The sequence below is a fragment of the Piliocolobus tephrosceles genome, chromosome 1 (genome assembly GCF_002776525.5).
Source record: "Piliocolobus tephrosceles isolate RC106 chromosome 1, ASM277652v3, whole genome shotgun sequence".
In the NCBI taxonomy this organism is placed as follows: domain Eukaryota; kingdom Metazoa; phylum Chordata; class Mammalia; order Primates; family Cercopithecidae; genus Piliocolobus; species Piliocolobus tephrosceles.
Genome location: NC_045434.1, coordinates 12,290,978 through 12,313,267, shown reverse-complemented (window position 1 = coordinate 12,313,267; position 22,290 = coordinate 12,290,978). Strand labels below are relative to the sequence as shown.

The window sequence follows — 22,290 nt, the reverse complement described above, 5'->3', positions numbered from 1 at the left end:
TACTTTCTTTTGAATTACATAAAGGAAAAATCAAATTCTGATTGTTAAAAAAATTTCCTCCACACTTGAAGCAAACACAAACACGAGTTTTGCTCACCATCATCTTCGCCTAAAAGAGAAAATAATAGAAAAAATTTTAGAAAATGTCTTACATAGCTCAGATCCCAATACTATTTTTTGAGATTAAAACTGTTAAACTATTAATTATATTACAAACCTTGGTCACTGAGTAGACATCCTGCAAATGAGTCCTCTTAATCAGAATATAGGCCAAAAAGTATAAGATTTGCACATTTGGCCAGGCGCGGTGGCTCATGTCTGTAATCCCAGCACCTTGGGAGGCCGAGGCGGGTGGATCACCTGAGGTCAGAAGTTCGAGACCAGCCTGGCCAACATGTGAAACCCTGTCTCTACTAAAAATACAAAAATTAGCCGGGCATGGTGGCGGGCACCTGTAATCCCAGCTACTTGGGAGGCTGAGGCAGGAAAATCACTTGAACCCAGGAAGTGGAGGTTTCAGTGAGCCAAGATCATGCCATTGTGCTCCAGCCTGGGCAACAAGAGCAAAACTCTGTCTAAAATAAATAAACAAATAAATAAATAAATAAATAAGCCTGGGCATGGTGGCTCAGGCTTGTAATCCCAGCACTTTGGGAGGACCATGAGGTCAGGAGTTCAAGATCAGGTTGGCCAAGATGGTGAAACCCCATCTCTACTAAAAATATAAAAAATTAGCCAGGCGTGGTGACGGGCACCTTGTAATCCCAGCTACTCGGGAGGCTGAGGCAGAGAACTGCTTGAACCCAGGAGGCAGAGGTTGCAATGAGCCAAGATCACACTACTGCACTCCAGCGTGGGTAATAGAGCGTGACTCTGTCTCAAGAAAAGAAAAGAAAAGAAAAAAAAATGATTTGCACATTTTAAAATACAATAAATAATATCAGAAAGCAATTAAAAATAGTCATTAAGACCACTATTTTCAATAATTAATTACTATATAAAGTTGCTCCTTTAATCATTATGCACACAATCCTCTCTGAACATTCCTGTTTCCATCCTGGAATATTTTTCTCTTTTAAATTATTGCTCCTCAGCAGAGATAGGCCTTAATGACAGTACATCCCAAACTGTAATCAGTGAAACCCTTGGGCAAGGTGCTGCTTCCGGGAGGCCTAGAGGTGGGAAGAGGCCAGAGGCTGGGCTCTAGGGCTACATGGCAGCTCTGCCTATCAGCTTTATTATGTGGGTTCTGAAGCGAGATTTCATTTTTGGACAAAAGTTCCTATTGCTCAAAACCTGTTAGAAAATAGTTGTATAAGCCTAGGGGTTATGACTCAGAAACGTGGAAGAAAGAGTTAAGAAGATTAAAGAACTATTAATCAACCAATTTCAATGGAGATAGCATGTAAATAGCATCAGCAAGAGCTATTAATTACTTCATAGAGTATTCCTATAACAGCTAGGACCCATTCTCTTTACCTAGTCTTGTCTTCTTTCATATTTCATTTTTCTTCTTGTCTCCTCTTCCCTTCCTCTTTTTCTATGTAGTAGTTTCCTTTTTCTCATCTTTCCAGCATAAAATGTTATGTCTCCGATATATCACTAACATGGAAGTGAAGTGTTTCTTAGGACTTGATGGTTTTCTTAAGTGAAAAATTGTATTTTCTGCTTTAAAAGTATTAAGTGGCTGTAGGAAAGGTCTGGAAGAACACCTTTCAAACTCTATACTATGGAATGGAAGAGCTTTCCCTATATAACTGTTATATTGCTTCAATTTTTACAAAATGTTGTGGAATTAAAACTTTTAAGTTGAAAATAGAAAAGTTATGAAGCAAAAGTAGTAAAAGAGGCAAAGGATAAGAAGCCAGGCACATCTTTTTCAGGACCAACTTCCTTCTCCAGGTAGTTTCAATGTGAACTTGGGGAAAACGAGTATTTGCCACATTGGGACAGAGTGAGCATGAAAAAGCAGTCTATGCAGTCAACCCTTCCAAGTCTACTTGGTTCTCAGAAAGGTCTAAAGATACAAATTTGTATCAGGAAATCACATTTCTTAAAACACTCGCCGTCTAAAGGAAACATTGGAATGGAGTCAGTTACAGAGTTGCTCCCAGGGTTTGGTTCCTCATTGAGAGCAGAATGAGGATGTACCGCACTGACGGCAGTAGAGCTGTTCTATTGAAATAAAATGCCAGACACAGGTGTTAACTTAAAATGTTTCTAACTGCCACATTTGTAAACTTCAAAAGTATACACACACTACAACAAAAATATGTTACATGACACATAGGTTGTAGTAGTCTTACCACTTACCAAAACAATAAGGTTGTCTAACACCAATACAGTTTTTACATCTAAATAAGCTAAGATTAAATAAAATTTAAAATTCAGTTTCACACTAGCCGAATTTCGTGTGTTCAACAGTCCCATGTGGAAACTGCTTACTTTATTGGATAGTACAGATATAGAGCACTGCTGAAGGCAGCCTACGTTTCTCATTTTTCCTACTCAGCGTGGCACATGAGTCGGCACCTGAGGCAGTACCTGGGAGCATGTTAGACTGTTGAGCCTCACACAAGATCTACAGAATCAGAACCTGCGTGTTACCAAGGCTCCTAGGTGATTTGTACGCACACTGAAGTCTTAGAAGCAGTTACGAGACATTGGCTGTCAAACTTGGTTGCATACTGGAACCATCTGGAGAGTTTAAAAAATACCAATGCCTGCTGTTCTCATTCCAAGGATTCTGACTTAATTAGTATAGTGTAGGGCCTGAGCATCCAGATTTTTCAAGAAGTCCCCAGGAAATCTTTGATATATATTTCTTACTCACGTATTTTAATTATTTTACATAAACTTCCTAGTTCAGGGTCTGGCACAGAGCAAGCACAAAATAAATGACAGTAATTATGTAAAACAACATGCCTAGAAATCTCAAGACTTGACTATGAACTAATCTTATACTTTTTGTTCATCATTCAAATTAAACAAAATATAAAAATGAAAGCTTTTTCAATATAAAGTTTAGTTATAAAGACATTTTATAAACAATGAAAAGCATGAAAATGCACACAGGAAAAACCTACCTCGGCTAGGTGCCAGAGGATTTAAAGGACGATAAACAGATCGAGGCCTGAAAAAGAAAGCACAATACCTGAACATAAAATGGTTTAACTTTTAGAGTGTATAATTTTGTTCCAGTAGAAACAAATACTCCCCTCCCCACCCTCTCTTTTTTTTTTTTTTTTTTTTTTGAGACAAGAGTTTCACTTAGTCACCCAGGCTGGAGTGCAATGGCATGATCTCGGCTCACTGTAACCTCCGCTTCCTGGGTTCAAGCGATTCTCCTGCCTCAGCCTCCCAAGTAGCTGGGATTACAGACACCTGCCATCATGCCCAGCTAATTTTTTTGTATTTTTAGTAGAGATGGGGTTTCACCATGTTGGCCAGGCTGGTCTTGAACTCCTGACCTCAGGTGATCCACCCGCCTCGGCCTCCCTAAGTGCTGGGATTACAGGTGTGAGCCACAGCACTCGGCCTCTCCCCACCCTCTATCAGTTGTTCCTTCTTCCCCCACCCCCTCCAGTTACTTGAAACAGTTCTCTTCATAGATGCTGTTCCACACTCTCCATGCAGAGGTCCCTTTATAGCCAGTGTAACGCTCTGGGTTCAGCAATAGGTCTACATACTGAGCAGCTGGAGATCTCTCATCTGAACAAGAAACAATTCATAAAAATCATCCATATTTCACCATTTATCTAAGATTTAACAGTACAAAGCAAATCGGACTACTCAAAGGTAAGAGGAATGCCATGCTTTTCAAGTAATCTCCAACTTAAATGGTACAGTGGCTAGTATACTTGTGACTACTTGATGCAGGATTTGTAATAACTTGGACAAATTCCTTAAGAGAAGAAAAACAACTCTTCCATTTCCTTTGGACATGCAGTGCTCTCTTAAGCAATGTAACATTCCCTTCACCTTATCAGAGACATGAATCATTTCTTAAGTTTTAACCACCCAGGACTGAAAAGACCAAACAGAATCATAACCTGCTTTAATATTTCATATGATTTATTCTCTAAGAATATACCTACCTAACCACACACTTGGAAACATTTTGTAACATATATTGTATTAAAAATAGAGATTTCCCTGCTACTCTCTGCTTGGAGTTATGAAGTAAATGGCTCCATAACTCTGTGATCCAAATCTGATTATTCATAAAGCTATACCATGCTCTAGTTTTTAAAAGTTATATATTACTGTTTTTACTGATGTTAACATACTGAAGTGCTTTTTTTGCTCTCAAACTAAAACGTAGTAGGCACAACTTTCACAAACTTGTTGAAATATTTAAAACAAAATAACTATTTTCCATATTGAAACCCAAATGAGTATTTACCTGATCTCCACTATTTGGACTTTTGTTTTTTTTTTTTTTTGAGACGGAGTCTCACTCTGTCACCTAGGCTGGAGTGCAGTGGTACAATCTCAGCTCACCACAACCTCTGCCTCCCGGATTCAAGTGATTCTCCTGCCTCAGCCTCCCTAGTAGCTGGGACTACAGGCGTGCGCCACCACATCTGGCTAATTTTTGTATTTTTACTAGAGACGGGGTTTCACTATGTTGGCCAGGCTGGTCTCGAACTCCTGACCTCGTGATCCACCTGCCTTGGCCTCCCAAAGTGCTGGGATTACAGGTGTGAGACACCACTATGTCCAGCCCTATTTGGACATTTTAACTGAGATCTCTAAGGAATACAAAAGATTTTTTAAAATCTTAATTATTGAAGCTCACATTCTGAATAGAAATGGGAAACGTGATTTTCATAGCTAAAGAAAAATTACAATGACTAGGCCTCTCACATATATGCTCATAATACATATAAGCTCAAGTGTTATATATGATGGCACAGATATATTCCTTTATTTATATGCTTACTACCTTTTGTTGTCATTAGTTTAAACAATAATACATAGGCATCTGGTTTAAAACAGGAGTCAAATATGGTCATTAAATGTCCCTCTTTCATTACCTGATAATATATTTTCCTGTAAGTAAACAGTATTCCCTGGACAGTCAATGACCACAGACTGGGATTATCCATGATCACAGGGCAAAATAACATCTTGATCCATGCCTTCCAAGAATTACCTGGCACTTGTTGTTTCTGAGACAGAGTCTTGCTTTGTCGCCCAAGCTGGAGTGCAATGTGAGATCTTAGCTCACTGCAATCTCCGCCTCCCGGGTTCAAGCAATTATCCTGTCTCAGCCTCCCAAGTAGCTGAGATTACATGCACTTGCCACCATGCCCGGTTGATTTTTTGTGTTTTTAGTAGAGATGGAGTTACGCCATCTTAGCTAGGCTGGTCTCGAACTCCTGACCTCAGGTGATCCACCCACCTGGCACTTTCATGATGTAGGAAGAATACAAGGATAACTAACAATTTACTATATTAAATGGGTTGTATATAACTTAGACAATGGAAACATGATTTTGCAGACTATAAGAATACTGGTTCTATTTCTAGCTCTAAATTTGTAAAGATACTCCACTATAAAAAACAAGGCAAATAAAACAATTTATAGATGGATAGAAAAAACTGTCCAAGAACACAGATTGACTCAGGACTCAAAAACAGTAACTTCCAAAAATCTTAATTTAAAATAAAAATTCAAATTATGAAGTATAAGCATGGCTTTTGATATGGGCACAGTGGTGCATGCCTCTAATCCCAGCTGCTTGGAAGGCTGAAGTGGAAGTATCACTTGAGCCCAGGAGTTGGAGGCTGCAGTGAACTATGATGGCACCATGCACTCCAGCCTGAGCAACAGGCCCTTTAAAAAAAAAAAAAAGTATGGCTTTTAGTAAAGAAAAAAAATCTTAAAACTCAGTATTTCTAAGTTGTATAGTGTTAATCTCCAAAACTGCTCTTGAATAAATTTGTCTGCAAAATTGAATAAGCTTCACAATTAAATATAACATTAATTTATGTTCTCTGATGCATATATATGTACATATTTCTAAATAATTTGTGTGTGTGTGTACATGTAGGACATGTGTATAGAATCCTCCACAAATGTGCAAACTGGATGAGTACCAACCGCTTCTCCCAACAAAACCAACCAAATAATAAAGAAGAAAAACCATGATTCAAATATTAAACCACAATGAGGGAGCTAAAAAAAAAAATCACAAGAGGAAAATCAATTATATCAGGTTTTTCATTGTTCTTTTTTAAGAAATGTGGTCTTACTTTGTTGTGCAGGCTGGACTCGAACTCCTGAGCTCAAGCAAGCCTCCTGACTCAGCCTCCCAAGTAGCTGGGACTCCAGGTGCTCACCACAACACACAGCTCAATTATATCAGTTTATATAACTACTTAAGTAAAACTTACATTTTTAAGATTCTTAATGTTTATTCCCTTACTTCAATCAATACTTTAAAAAAAAAAAAAATCTTGTAATACTTTCTCAAATCATGAAGAGTGGGTTTTGTTAACCTATACAAGGAGTTTGCAAACTACAGCTTGTGTTCCAAATCTGGCCTGCCGCTTATTTTTGTAAATAAAGTTTTCATGGAACACAGCCATGTTCATTTGCTTACATACTGCTTTCACACTATTATGGCAGAGATGAGTAATTGCGACAGAGACCCTGTAGTCAGTCTATAAAGCCTAAAATAGTTATTATTAGTCCATTACTTAAAAACCTTACCAACCTCTGCTCTATACTGACAAGAATTTCATGAGACATCCAGAGTGAGCAAAGCCTGTGGCAGAAAGCAACTACAGGCCAAGTTCTCTATGAACACACTAGCTGGCAGTGCCCATCCTTATCCCTGGGCCATCTGTGACACTGATTTTCATTTGTTCCTCAACTGCAACTTGTCTCGGTTTGTACAGCTGCATCATTCATTCAGATAATTCTCTCTAAATTATCTGGCCCTCTACTATGACCTCCCCTACAAAAGTTTATCTTCTTTCTGCCTCTACAAAGCAGCTTCATAATTCCTTACTCTGGGAATTCATGCAGTTGAACTAGTATTATTTCCTCCTCTTCAAGTATACTTTTTTTTCTTCTTTTTCTTTTTTTTGCAATGAGTCTCACTCTGTTGCGCAGGCTGGAGTGCAATGGCATGGTCTCGGCTCACTGTAACCTCTGGCTCTCGGGTTCAAGCAATTCTCCTGCCTCAGCCTCTCATGTGGCTGGGACTACAGACATGTACCACCACGCCTGGCTAGTTTTTGTATTTTTAGTAGAGGCAGGGTTTCGCCACGATGGCCAAGCTTGTCTCAAACTCCTAACTTCAGGTGATTCACCTGCCTCAGCCTCCCAAAAGTGCTGGGATTACAGGCATGGGCCACCATGCCCGGCCTCAAGTATACGATTTTTTCTAACTGAATTTCCTTGTCATTGTACTAATGTAAGAGTTATGAGGTCATACCACATTTTCTAGGACGTTAAACTTTCCTCCCTACTTCCTAACTCATATATCTCTTAAACATTAATGGTAGCATATAGGACAACTTAGTGTGCAAGCTCTTTGTTATGGTCACAGATAAAACAATACTGTATTATAGACTCAGGATTCAGCTTAAAGCCCTCCATCACCAACCCTACCCCAAACTGCTACTAACTCACTATTAAAACATCATTTACAGTCAAGGAGAAGATACAGTTTATAAAGTGCTCAAGAAATTTTGATACACAACCAGATTTAGAAACTACTGTTTTAAACATTAAATTTATTAATGAACATATTTTAAGGGAAAAAATAAAACTAGAAATCTATCATGCTATTTAGGCTTTTTATGAAACAACTAGCTCATTCAGCAAGTATTTACTAAGCATCTACCACGTCCAGGCACCGTTCTAGGCACTAGGGATACATCAGTGAACCAAAAACAAAGCCCTTGCCCTCAAGTAGCTCACAATCTAGCTGGGGAAGACTGACAAGGAATCGATACACTCAATAATATGCCATATACCGTCAGGCAGTTGTTAGTGCTTGGGCAGGGTGGGGGCCAGCAGTGCAAAGGGACAGGGAGTGATAGTGGCTACTAACATACTGAGATGAGAGCAGGTTTTTCTGATAAAGTGACATTTGAGGAGAAACACGAACCAAAAAGAAGAAGCAAGCCATGAGAAAGATAGTAACAACAACAACAACAACAAAAAAGAGTGGTAGGAAAAGCAGTTTACTTTAAAGGATAATAAATTACTAAATTATTTTAAAAACTATGATTTGATCTATAGGGATCATCTTCCATTCAAACGAAGTCATTATCAACAACAAAACAGCAGGAAATGGGGTCTATGAATATATTCCCCAGTAAACTGGGTAAATATTATTTATATTTTTGTTTTAATCCACTGAATTTGGGAAACAGCAATAACTAAACAATGATTATAAAGCTACCCTGACGGTAATTTTAAAAACTACTACAGGCCAGGCATGGTGGCTGACGCCTGTAATCCCAGCACTGTGGGAGGCCAAGGCAGGTGGATCACCTGAGGTTAGGAGTTCGAGACCAGCCTGGCCAAATGGCGAAACCCTGTCTCTACTAAAAATAAAAAAAATTAGCTGGGCATGGTGGTGCATGCCTGTAATCCCAGCCACTAGGGAGGCCGAGGCAGGAGAATTGCTTGAACCCAGGAGGCAGAGATTGCAGTGAGCCAAGATTGTGCCATTGTACTCCAGCCTGGGCAACAGAGTGAGACTCCGTCTCAAAACAAAACAAAACAAAACAAAACTGCATATAAACCATTGGAATATATATGAACATTACAACTCAGAAGAGTCATGGTAAACCAATTAGTAGCTACCATGGTTTTATAAGAATATAAAAATAATTGATTTAAAATATAATCTTGAAAATCTTAAGGGGATGATTTCACATAAATTCTTAAGAAACATCTCTTACTTTTTACAATTTAAGAAACTAATATCTTAAAAAACAGTTAACATGGATGGGTGCGGCAGCTCACGCCTATAATCCCAGCACTTTGGGAGGCCAAGGCGGGTAGATCACAAGGTCAGGAGATCGAGACCATCCTGGCTAACATGGTGAAACCCCATCTCTACTAAAAACACAAAAATTTAGCCAGGCGTGGTGGTGGGTGCCTGTAGTCCCAGATACTTGGGAGGCTGAGGCAGGAGAATGGCGTGAACCTGGGAGGTGGAGCTTGCAGTGAGCCGAGATTGTGCCACTGCACTCCAGCCTAGGCGACAGAGCGAGACTCTGTCTCAAAAAAAAAAAAAAGAAGTTAACACTGTTTATACTGATGGCAGGTAATCTATATATCAGTTTATTTATAGCAGGTACTTCCTGCAATTAAGCATTTTTATTAATTACCTATTTACCATAAGAGTAATATATATATTCACACAAATTATTAATCTGAAAACCTATTAAATAAGCACTATTTATACTTTGATCAAAGAGTAGGTAAATGGGCAATTTAGAAATAAATGACGATGAGTGTTAAGCACTCAAATATAACTGTAATGACAAACAAAGAGCAAATGCAAGAGTAAGGAGAAGTTCAATGGCTTGCTTTGAAAAAACCTTTGCCAATTCTAGACATCATAGAGAGGATACTTCATTAATTACCCCTTGGTATAACCTTACTCAGATTCCTTTAAAATTTCCTTACTGAAACCACATAAACCAAGAAAACATTCCATCTCCCACCATTATTCTCAGTTTACCATACTACAGTAGAAGCTCACTCTAACTTACTCCACTACAGGCTGGATTGATAGCACAGTTGTACCTGTGAATCTTTTTTAAAACTTTAGGAATCAGATCACTCTAGATGCCTGAAGAGTTCCAAAGAACTATTTCCAACTATGCATACTTAATCCCCAAATTATTTTCCACTATGAAAAATATTACAATACCAAGGAAAAAGGTGAAGAGAAACCAAATGAACGATTTATGCCTACTTAGCACAATTCTTTGGGAATATTATCCTATAAATAAAAACTTTTGAGTCACTGCAATTACCTTCTGTTAAGAGAAGTGTTAGTTACTCTGGTGGAGAGTGTCCAGTCTTTCTACCATTCCAGGGGACTCTTGGAAAAAGGGCTGTGGAGAAGTCGAATTAGGGTCCTCTCCAGCATTAGAAAGCATCTTTATATGAGTTTGTTAAGACCTCTAGCAAATTCCAGTGTAAATATTTTTACAGAACGTTCACAGATCTATAACTAAGTGGCTTCAATTGAAGGTCCATGGCAGATGGGGTATCATAATGGAAAGAATACAGGTTTTGGATTCGGATATGGGATCAAATCCTGCCTCAGCCTCTTGCTGTTGTGTGATCTTGGGCAAGCTATTTAGTCTTTTTCAGACTCAGTTTTCTCAGATATGAAATTAATACACACTTATGAAGGTAGCTGCAGAGACCAGAAATAATGTATTTAAGGCACTTAACACAAGGCCTGGAATACAGGCTCTCATTAAATGCTATTATGAATGATAAGGTCTACACAGCAAAATCCAGTATTGAAGCTATAATTCAGTTTATATTTTCATTGATTAAAATGTCTCATAAAAGGGTTAAAGTTAAAATAATGTAATGATAATAGTTTATTGTATTACCATCAAGTTCACAAAAGTGATCCCGTGAATCATCATATCTTGCCCAGTCAATGAAAGCTTCTTTGCTTTGATTACTATGGGAAGGAAAAATAAAAAAGAAAAATTATTAAATTTGGAGCTGAAACTTTTAACATTGTATTCTAGTGTCATTAAAATAGATAATCTGAGGTCAGTTAAAGATTAGATGATGCCACAATTCTGTTATTAGTGATTACACAAAGGAATGATAAAAAACAAGTTACATGAAAACATATATATTAATTTCCTTGAGTAATTTATATTTCTTAACTACACTGAATTATTAGGACTAGTCAATAATAATTATTTTAACTAGAAATTAATTTATAAATACATATAACATGTAAACATAAAACTCAAGCTAAACTTTTCAATTAACTTAGAAATTACAATGTTAATTGTATTTTTTCCTGAAGTAATTAAATTTACTTTCAGAATTCTTTTAATTTAAATTGCTTCTATACTTACAAGATCTAAAATACCAATAACTGTATTTCTATAATCTCCCATCCAATGTGGTATTCACTGGTTACAACAATGCCACTTTCATCATGGTGTATCATTCATTTCACAGCCTACTCAACATTTAACAAAATCTATGATCAAGATTTCTAACTTGAAGAACTGATAAGGAACAACTTCACTGAAAACAACTTTGATCTACATCAACAAACCTATATTCAGGCCTTCTCTGTATTGAATACTCACGATGGTAGGATCTATCAGAGAGGCATCATTTTTCTACCCTCTTTATTCATAACACAAAAGGAAAAAACAAGGTACAAAAAACTATATAAATCAGGTATATGGGTAAAAATCAGGTAATTCCTAAATGTGGTACTGTCATAATCAAGAATTTGTTTTGTATTTGAGAAGCCGCTACAAAGAAGTGTATAAGCTTGGCTGTACCACATCAACTTTATCAATATATTTTTCCAGTTCAACTTACTGTGGAATTTTTTCCCTACGGGAGTATATAATAAAAATTAACAAAAATATTGTATCATAGTTGACTCAATTGAAATACATGATGCCATAAAAAATAATGCCTAATTATAGCTAAAATGATGTAACTAAACTTGTGTTTAATAAGATAGATCTTACGTTGAAAATAGTGAAGAACAAATCAATAGTGATATAAATTCCTATTTTCTTGTTAACGATATGACTGACTTTCAGGAACTTTCTTCTTTGAGCATCCTCATTTGAGGAGGCTTTGCTGATTCTTTCACCTAACCCCTGCCTAAAACCACAATAAAGCCATGCCTAAGCCAGAAAAAACATTGAATGTGCATTCAATGCTAATAAAGCTGACTCAATTTGATTTATAAATGAATTAGAAGGGACCTTAGAGGTTATCTAGTTGAACTTTTCCAAAAGTCAGTTTGAAGATGGATGCAACACTATTTGCATGAGAATTTCTCAGGCTTATCCTTTCAAGATAGTATCCTGAGGTTAAAGTAGTAGTCTTCAAACTGGGAAGTGAGGAGCACAAAAGATGGAATAGGGAATGAGAAACTTTCTGGGAGTGATAAAATTTTTTTTTTTTTGAGACAGGGTCTCCTTGCACCCAGGCTGGAGTGCAGTGACATCATAACTCAATGTAGCCTTGACCTTCTGGGATGAAGTGATCCTCCTACCTTCAGCCTCCCAAGTAGCTCAAACTACAGACATACGCCAACACATCCAGCTAATTTATTTATTTATTTTTTTGTACAGACAGGGTCTCGCTATGTTGCCCAGGCTGGTCTCAAATTCCTGGGCTCAAGTGATCTGCTTGTCTTGGCCTCACAAAGTTCTGGGATTACAGGCGTGAGTCACCGTGCCCAGTCAATATATCTTTTATTTATTTATTTATTTATTTATTTATTTATTTATTTATTTATTTACTTACTTACTTATCTGAGACACAGTTTTGCTGTCACCCAGGCTTGAGTGTAGTGACACGATCTTGGCTCACTGCAACCTCCACCTCCTGGGTTCAAGTGATTCTCCTGCCTCACCCTCCTAGGTAGCTGGGATTACAGGTGTCCGCCACTACGCCTGGCTAATTTTTTTTTTACTTTTAGTAGTATTTAAGTAGTATTTTCACCATGTTGGCCAGGTTGGTCTCAAACTCCTGGCCTCACGTGATCCCCTGCCTCGGCCTCCCAAAGTGCTGGGATTACAGGCATGAGCCACCAAACCTGGCCTATGGTATCTTAATTGTGATGATGTTATATGGGTGGACACATGTCAAAACATCAAACTGTATACTTTATATGCAGTGTGTCATATTTGATTATACCTCAAAGTAAAGCTGTTTAAAAAATCATAGTACCAATCGCTGGAGAAGCTGTAGAAAAAATAACTGATACACTGCTAGTAGCAATATAATCTGGTAGCAATTTTAGAAAACAATTTGGCAGTACCTAATCTCATTCGTAGGTGTATTCTCCATAAAAATGTACACATGTATGCACCAAATTTATTATTTTTTTACACATAGTATCTCACTTTGTCACTCAGGCTGGAGAGTACAGTGGCACAATCATAGCTCATTGCAGTCTCAAACTCATGACCTCAAGTGACCCTCCTGCTTCAGCCTCTCAAGTAGCTGGGACTATAGGCCCACGCCACTGCACCTGGCTATTTTTTTTTTTTTTTTTAATTTTTTGTAGAGACAGGATCTCACTTGTTGCCCAGACTGATCTTGGACTCCTGGCTTCACACAATCCTCCTGCCTTGGCCTCCCAAAATACTGAGATTACAGGCATGAGTCACCATGTCCAACTCTATCCACCAAAATATTTTTGAAATGGCCCCAAAGTATAAGCTATCAAGAGCAGAATGGAAACATGGCACATTCTTACTATAGAATATTATGTGCCAATATAAAAGAATTAAACATTGCTATGCCCAAATACATGAATGAATCTCAGACACATGTTAACAAAAAGAAGCCAGGTACAAAAGAATATATTCTATATCATTCTATTTATAAACAGTTAAAACCAATCTCTGTCAGTATCTCAAAATCATGGTTAACTTTGGAAGGTGATAATGACTAGGAAAAGTCCACATGGTAATCCGGGCAGCAAGTGTACTGCTCTGGATGGTGGCTATAGAGTTGGGTTCACTTTGTAAAGTTAAATTGACCTTTACACTTAATAATTTTCTACCCTACTGCATGTGTATTATACTTAAAAAATATAAGTTTCAAAAATTTCTGTTCAACACAAAAAACTACAAGCAAAATTAAAAGACAAGTCCTAACAACCAATAGAGCCAACAAAGAATTATCACATTATATAAAGAATGCTTACAAATCAGTAATAATTTAAAAATCCAACCCAATAGAGAAAAAAAATGACAAAGAATATAAACTGGCAATTTACCCCAAAATTTTGTAATGACTTAAGCCTAATCCCTTGATCATTCCTCTATTTATACTCTCTCCTTGGTGACCTCACTCAGGTTATGGCTGCTAAATACCATCTATTCATTGACTGACTTCCAGACCTCTCCCCTAATTCAGACTTGTATACCCAACTGCCTACCTGAAATCTCCAAGGGGATGTCGCACAGGCAGCTCAAACTTAACAAATCCAAATTTGACTATAACTTTGTATCAGACTTGTTCCTCCTGCAGCTGTCCACAGGTCAGTAAATGGCAACTCCATTTTTATAATTTCAAATCTTGTAGTCATCCAAAAGTTCATATCTTCTCAATATCACATATCTAATACTGCAGCAAATCCTGTTAGCTTTATCTTCAAAATACATCCAGAACCTGACCGCTTCTCATCATTTCCACTGCTATCACCCTGGTCTAAATCACCATAATGTCTTATTTGGATTACTACAATAATCATATAATAAGGTTTCCGCAACGTATCAGGCTCCCTCAACACATGCCCTTAACTCCTCTGTTCAAAACCTCTCAGTGACTTTTATTCTACCCATTCTAAAAGCAATACTCATTATAATTGCTTTCAAGGCTCTACAAGATCTCTACCCACCCCACCTCCTGCCCCATTCCCCAGCATCTTTTGACCTTGTCTTCTGCTACTTTGCCCTTGATCACTGTGCTCCAGTTACACTGTTTTACTGTGTTTAAGTCTAGGCATGATCCTGCCATGGGGGTTTTCAACTAACATTTATATATACCTGGAATGCTTATACCCCAGCCAACCATGCCTTCACCTTCTTCAGCAATTTGTTCAAGTGTCGTATTATCACTTAGGTCTTCTCTGACCACCCAATTTAAAACAGTGCCACTCACTCCTAGCCCTCTTTATTCTTCCCTGCCTGTCTTCCCTAACATTAATAATCATTTTACTTATTTCTCATATATTTTACTTGTTTATCCTGTTATTTCCTCTGACAAGGATAAAGCTACACGAGGGCGGAGATTTTATCAGTTGCATTACTGTATTCCTAGTACCCTAGAACAGCGCGTGGCACATTGTAGACATTCATTTGTTGAATGAAGAAGAAACTCAAATGTCCAATAAATAAAAAATGCTCAAATCCACTATAATTACGAAGTATAAATTAAACAAAACTAAGGTGCTATTTCACACTCATCAAACATTACTTTTGGTAAGGATGTAGAGAATGATACAAGCTGTCAGCACTGGAGTCAGTAAACATTCACACCAAGTACTATGGAATGTCATCAGGCAATATCAAGAATGGGTACAAAAAAGGCAATCCTAAGATTCAACAAGTTTACTTCTAATGTGAAAAAAAATTCAGGAATGCTCAAGGTGGCATGTTTGTAAAGGTAAATAATTGGAAATAGCTAAACAATCATCAATAGGAGAATAGCTAAGTAAAATATGACATATTTATATGATGAAAATCATCAGTTAAAAGAATAAGTCTGTGTTTCAACATGGACAGATCTAGAAAGCAAAATGTATAATGAAAAAAATTGCAGAACATTAAATATAGGATATCATTTATATAAAGGAAAAATAAAACCATATACACAAAATAAAACTATCTTATGTATACATATAAATATATGATAAAAACAAAAATGGACTGGATATACACCACCAAATTCATGATAGTAGTTACCTCTACTGCATTAGGGAATACAGCATAAGGGATTTAAAATTTATGTGATATGTCTTGTTCCTTAAAACATACGGCAAAAAATGTAACAAGTCTTGCTCTTGTTACCCAGGCTAGAGCGCAATGGTGCGATCTCAGCTCACTGCAACCTCCGCCTCCCAGGTTCAAGCAGTTCTCCTGTCTCAGCCTCCCAGGTAGCTGAGATTACAGGCACCTGCCACCACGCCCAGCTAATTTTTGTATTTTTAGTAGAGACAGGGTTTCACCATGTTGGCCAGGCTAGTCTTAAACTCCTGACCTCAGGTGATCTGCCGGCTTCAGCCTCCCAAAGTGCTGGGATTACAGGTGTGAGCCACCGTACCCAGCTCATAAATACAAATCTAATCAAATGGGAACGTAAAGGAATTTCTGAAATATCCCATTCCCAACTACTGATTATGTCTAGTCATTTTACACTGCACAATTTGAGGCCACTTATATATTATTTATGCTGGTTTCTATTTAGAACAAATAAGGAAAAGTTAACAGAAAAAAATCTATGAAATTTAACAGGCTAATAACTTTTATCATTCAAAAGGTAACATGCAGACTGAATTACTATTTATAAAAGACTTAGGAGTTCAAGCCCCTTCTTCCATAGTAATCAGGAAAAATGGATCCATAAACCCTGTTAGCTAAACAATCTTGTAAATTTCTACTTTTTAAAAGATTTACTATGGATGATACATTCTAGAAATTTAGGGATAAATCAGCCAAGAAGAGGCAAAGCTATTATGAAATTTAGGATAAAGAAAAACTTTTTCTTCCTTTTAAAAATATATTAGTTAAAACTTTAACGGGTACAAAAAGTTTTTACCAAAATCATAAAAAAAATTGATTATTGATATCAATAAGAGAATATTTTCTTAATACTACCAAAATAAAACTTGCCTTAATGTGCTGTTAATTGCTCCCAGTTTATTAGCTTGCTCACAGTCTTCTAATTCTTTGGTATTGTTTGCCATTTTCAAGTACTGCAAAGAAGTTCGTAAGTTTAGTTATAATTATTACCTTATTCTTTATTTCAGTTTCTATTGGCAGAATAATCAATCTGTCAACAATGATATACACTAAATATAGATACATTCCATTATAAAAATCCCTATCATATGTAAGAAATACAAATGAAAATGAGGCAGAAATTTCCACCACCTAAATATTATTTCTGTCAACAACATATTAAAATTTAACAATTAGGCTGGGCACGGTGGCTCACGTCTGTAATCAGCACTTTGGGAGGCCGAGGCGGGCGGATTACTTGAGGTCAGGAGTTCAAGACCAGCCTGGTCAACATGGTAAAACCCCGTCTCTACTAAAAATACAAAAATTATCCAGGTGTGGTGTCACACGTCTGTAATCCCAGCTACTCGGGAGAGGCTGAGGCAGGAGAACTGCTAGAACCTGGGAGGTGGAAGTTGAAGTGAGCTGAGATCACACCACTGCACTCCAGCCTGCATGACAGAGCAAGACTCTGTCTCAAAAAAACAAATAAAAATTTAAAAATAAAAGTTAACAATTAGCACTGATGTGTTGGTGATGATGTCAACTGAAAAAACAACCCTCTTGGGAAGTAATTTGACCATATATATGTGTGTGTGTATATATATATGTATACATATATATGTGGTCAAATTTAGTTCCCAAGAGGGTTTTAATATATATAAAAGTTATATATATACACACACACATATATATACATGTTCGCAAAAATGCTTAAACCTTTGAACCTGCACTCCCCCTAGTGAGACCATATCCCAAGGCAACCATTTTTTTAAAAAGGTACAACTGCCTTGGAAAATTATTTGGTATTATTTGTAATGTTGAGATAGGCACACCTTGTGGTTCAGCAATCCTGCCTTTACATGTAGACCTAGAGAAACTCTTACATGTGTGCACGAGACAAAGGACAAAAATGCTTATGCATTACTGTTTGAAATAGCCAAAAACTGGGAACAACTGAAACGTCCATCACTAGAGGAATGGCTAGTATGTGTTATAGTCATACAACTGACTACAGCTATTAAGATGATGAACAAAATCCACATATACCAAGAGAGAAAATTTCAAAAGCATGAGTAAAAACACAAACTGAAAAAGAGTGTTTGTAACCTAAAGAAATACAAAAATATTTAAATAAAAACATTTACACACAATAAATTACATATTACTTGTGAATACACATGCAATAAAAGTGTAAAATATATTACTTATAGATACACCTGCAATAGGAATATAAAATCACAGAAGGATCCTTCAGAAAAATGGTTAGTTCTGGGGAGGGAGGAAGTAGAATGAACTGGGAAAGAGCTGAGGGGGTTTCAACTGCTTTTATATGGTTTTATTTATTTCAGATCTGAAGCAAAAACAAATACAATAAAGTAAAAACAAAAGATTACACGGGAGAGAGAGCAAGAAGAAAATGCAAAGGAGGCACAAGGAGGAGACTGAGAGGATATGATGATCTTATTATGTATGTGCAGTAGTGAAAAACAGGAAATAAACAGTTATCCAAAAACATATAAATGGCAAAATAAATTATAATACTCTCATAGAGGACAAGAACAATCATTAAAAATGAATATCTTAATACCATCTGAAAGTACTCTGCTCAAAATATCTTGATAATTATTTACTCTATACAATATAATTTTGAACCTGCCAGGCTGACTAGTTGAAACAGAAGACTAAAAATAGCTATGTGATAAAACACCTGCTGACTAGGGGATCTGACACTATAGTTACATTTAATAGTTGTTCCAGAGATTCCAAAAACAGTACTGAAGTAATTTCAAAAGAATCTAGGAATGTACAACCCATCTGCTTGATGCAAGAGTTAGGGATTTGGAATTCTGAGGCAAAATGTCTCCATTCCCAACTAACCATAATATGGTTCTTTATTACAGCCACCGTCAGTCAGCAAATGGTAAGTTTCACATGTAAAGCAGAAACGCTCAAGGAAGAGGAGGGACTTACCTTATTAGAATGCCCAGCTTTTATTCCAACTGGAATTTTACTCTTAAAAAAACAAGAAAAACAAAAATTTAAAAAGTGATCTTTATTGTTTTTGGAATTTCTTCACAAATTGTCAATGCATTGCTCTAATTCATCAAGTATTTTATTCTATGAGAGGCAAATATACATTCGCTCAAATTCTGTTTTCACACTCTCTCATAAGGTAAAAGTGTTATCCCAATATACAGACTTATAAATCAAAGTATAGAAAACTGAATGATATACACAAAGTCAGAAAGCCAAAAGCAGCTCTAATAACTCTTATTGCAGTATTTTTTATAGTTTATATAATTTAGGTTAAAAACACTGATGATCACTTCTTCCACAAACTTTGTTACCATAGAAAAGAAAGTTTTAAAAGTTCAAAATTATTTGCAATGTATTATGTGCAATTTTAACCTCTGCTCTAATAAAGCGTAGGCAATCTTGGATTACTAGAAGGCTTTTTTTGGCCCTGATTAACCTAGACTTTACCAATCTAATCTAGGGTTTACCGATGGGAGAAATGTGTGTAGCTGGAACATTCTTTTTCACAAGGCCAATAATTAGTGTTAGGCTTTAATAAATGTATCTGAATTATTACAACTGGTTTATCAAACAGAACTTTAAACAAAATACTTAATACATATTTTGTTCTTAAAGGAAACTGAATATTATAAATTTTTAAAGAATATTCCCTTTAGGAAGGACATTGGTGGAGATTTTTAAGGAAAACAAACTAGACTGATTAGGTAAGAAAAGCAGAAAGTGAAAGGAAAACAAAGCTTCAGCTAATTACTGTTGAAGGAAAGGAATATAATTAATTATGTTAGATATCAAAAATCAAAGTCTAAAATGTAGCATTCTCTTGGTATTAAGCATAGGTTTTAAAAAAATGTAAATATAACAAGGCCAAGTGAAAATCTAATTCCAAGCCTGAAATTTCCCCAATTAAATCACTATAAATTTGAAATAGGGTCCAATAGCTTATTTTTATTTTGTTTTTTTCCTATGAAACAAGATGCTGATTCAATAAAGCATGAAACAAAAGACAACTGCAGATCCAATCCTAGAACAGGCCTCTGATTTTCCTTCCATTTTAGAATAAGACTATATTTCCACATTCGATCACTAGTATCACTGGATACAAGTGTCTTCAAACCCATTTCGGTGTCAAGTATAGAATCTTCAAAAATCTGGTTCTAAAGGAGAAAGCTGAGAGCATGTGAATTTGCTGACATGTCCAAATCCACTGACATTAGCCTGAAATAAAACAGAGGTTATGCTTTTCTAAAAGTTCATGAGAAAATTGGCTTTGCCCTGCTGTTTTATTTATTATACCTCTGGACAGGGCTCCACATGACAGTCTTTTATTGAACAGTGGCCATCTTCTGCCCAGAAAGGACAAGGTCGCTTCAGATTAACCTTGAAAGAAAGAATAAATTAAAGTTAGTAAACTGATATTATAGTTACGGGATGTTCTCAAAGTGTCACTGTGTTGGACACCAGTGACATGGCGATGAAGAAGAAGGAATACTTCCTATCCTAGTGGCACCTATATGGTTCAGAATTTAAAATGACTGCAACGAGCTAGATCATGCCATTGTACTCCAGCCTGGGTGACAGAGAAAGCATTTAGAACTACTTTAATGTCTTCCAGCCTCCTGATGTTATCTTATTAATGACAGTTCTCTCATGCACCCATTTATTCAACGAATGAGAACTGAGCATCCACTATGTGTCAGGCACTGGTTAGGCTCTGGGTGAAAAAAAATGGACAGAAAAAGAATTCCCCTCTCCCTCTGGAACTTAAAAATCTATTGAAGGAAACAAGTTAAATATTTGTATGTTTCATACAAGTTGTAGTCAGGGCTACAAAGAAAATCCAGAGAATTGTAATAGTGGGGCTGGCAGATGGAGACCTCTGAGGCGGTGATATTTTAGGATGGAGGAAGTGTGCATTTGGATGAGGCCATAAAAAGCCTGGACAGTTATGTGAGCTAAAAAACACCAGTTGGGCTGATGTTTAACGTAGAAGGGGGAGGGTGGTAGAGAACAAGGATGGAGGTAAACAAGGGACAGATCATGCAGGACATTTTAACCATGGTAAAAACTCTGGATTTTCCTATTCTACACATTACAGGAAGACAGTAATTCAATAGGACTTGCAGATTGCCCATGCCAAAATCTAGGTTTTGTTCTCTTTCCTCCCTTTTCTTGTACCCCATCAAACAATTCATTTTCCATTTTTCACCACCTACCTCTTGCCTACACTATTGCAATAGTCTCCCTGCTTCTACTTCTATTTCCATATAGCAACTACGGTTTTCTATTTAAAACAAGTCAGATCATATCAATCCCTCCTCAAAACCTTCCTGTGGCTTCCATCACCCTTAGAGTTTATAAACTCTGCAGCAAGCTCCGCAAGGCCCTCCATAACCTGGCCTCTGGCCTACCTCTCTGACCTCTATTATGCTCCTCTGGCCACACTGGCCTTGCTGGGAGGGAACACACCAGGCTCCCTGTGTCTCAAGGTCTTTATTATTTTTATTTTTTGAGACAGGGTCTCACTCTGTCACCCAGGCTGGAGTGCAATGGTGTGATCTCGGCTCACTGCAACCTCTGCCTCTTGGGTTCAAGAAATTCTCCTGCCTCAGCCTCCCAAGTAGCTGGAATTACAGGCACCCACCACCGCGCCTGGCTAATTTTTGTATTTTTAGTAGAGACAGGGTTTCGCCACATTGGCCAGGCTGGTTTCGAACTCCCGACCTCAGGTGATCTGCCCGCCTTGGCCTCCCAAAGTGCTGGGATTACAAGTGTGAGCCACTGTGCCCGGTCGGTCTTTATCTTTTTTTTTTTTTTTTCTTTTTTGAGACAGTGTCTTGCTCTGTCACTCAGGCTGGAGTGCAGTGGCACAAACCTGGCTCACTGCAGCCTCAAACTCCTGGGCTCAAGCGATCTTCATACCTCAACCTTCCAAGCAGCTGGGACCACAGATGTACCACCATGCCTGGCTAATTTTTTTTTTTTTTTTTTAAGTAGAGATGAGATATCACTATGTTTCCCAGGTTGGGCCGGAATTCCTGGGCTCAAGCCATCCACCCACCTAGACTCCCAAAGTGTTGAGATTATAGGTGTGAGCCACAATGCCTGGCCTCAAGGTCTTTATATTTGCTGTCCTCTCTGCCTGTATTATTGTTCCTCCAGATCTTATGATGGCTCACTCTTTCACCTCATTCAAGTCTCTCTCACATGTCATACCTCAGCAGAGAGACCATTACTGGCCAGGCTTGCTAAAGTAGTGTTCAGTATGCAACCTCTATCCCAACGTACTGTTTTACATTCTTATCACTACCTGAATGTTATCTGCTTATTTATTGTCTGCACCTCCTACCATCATAAGGATCAGAATTTTGCATTATCTTATCCTTAGTGCTTAGAACAGTGGTATAATACATAGTAGACACCTAATTAATATGGTTAAGTAAACAATATCTATATTACAGACAAGAAGGCAAAAATAGGTAGAGATTGGCAACATAGAGGAGAGGGTGATCAACTCCGACT

The 22,290-nt window shown here is 37.3% G+C and overlaps 1 protein-coding gene across 1 annotated transcript in view; it reads right to left on the bottom strand.

Moving 5' to 3' along the window:
* Nucleotides 1-22,290, bottom strand: part of ERO1B (endoplasmic reticulum oxidoreductase 1 beta) — a 69,241-nt gene that overhangs the window by 19,398 nt on the left and 27,553 nt on the right. Inside the window, exons 3-9 of the mRNA XM_023216203.1 lie at nt 20,065-20,148; nt 18,706-18,747; nt 16,624-16,706; nt 10,612-10,685; nt 3,591-3,711; nt 3,087-3,133; nt 98-109 (exon numbers count right to left, since the gene is read on the bottom strand). Coding sequence (XP_023071971.1) covers nt 98-109; nt 3,087-3,133; nt 3,591-3,711; nt 10,612-10,685; nt 16,624-16,706; nt 18,706-18,747; nt 20,065-20,148 — 463 coding nt within the window. The remainder of the gene's footprint in view (nt 1-97; nt 110-3,086; nt 3,134-3,590; nt 3,712-10,611; nt 10,686-16,623; nt 16,707-18,705; nt 18,748-20,064; nt 20,149-22,290) is intronic.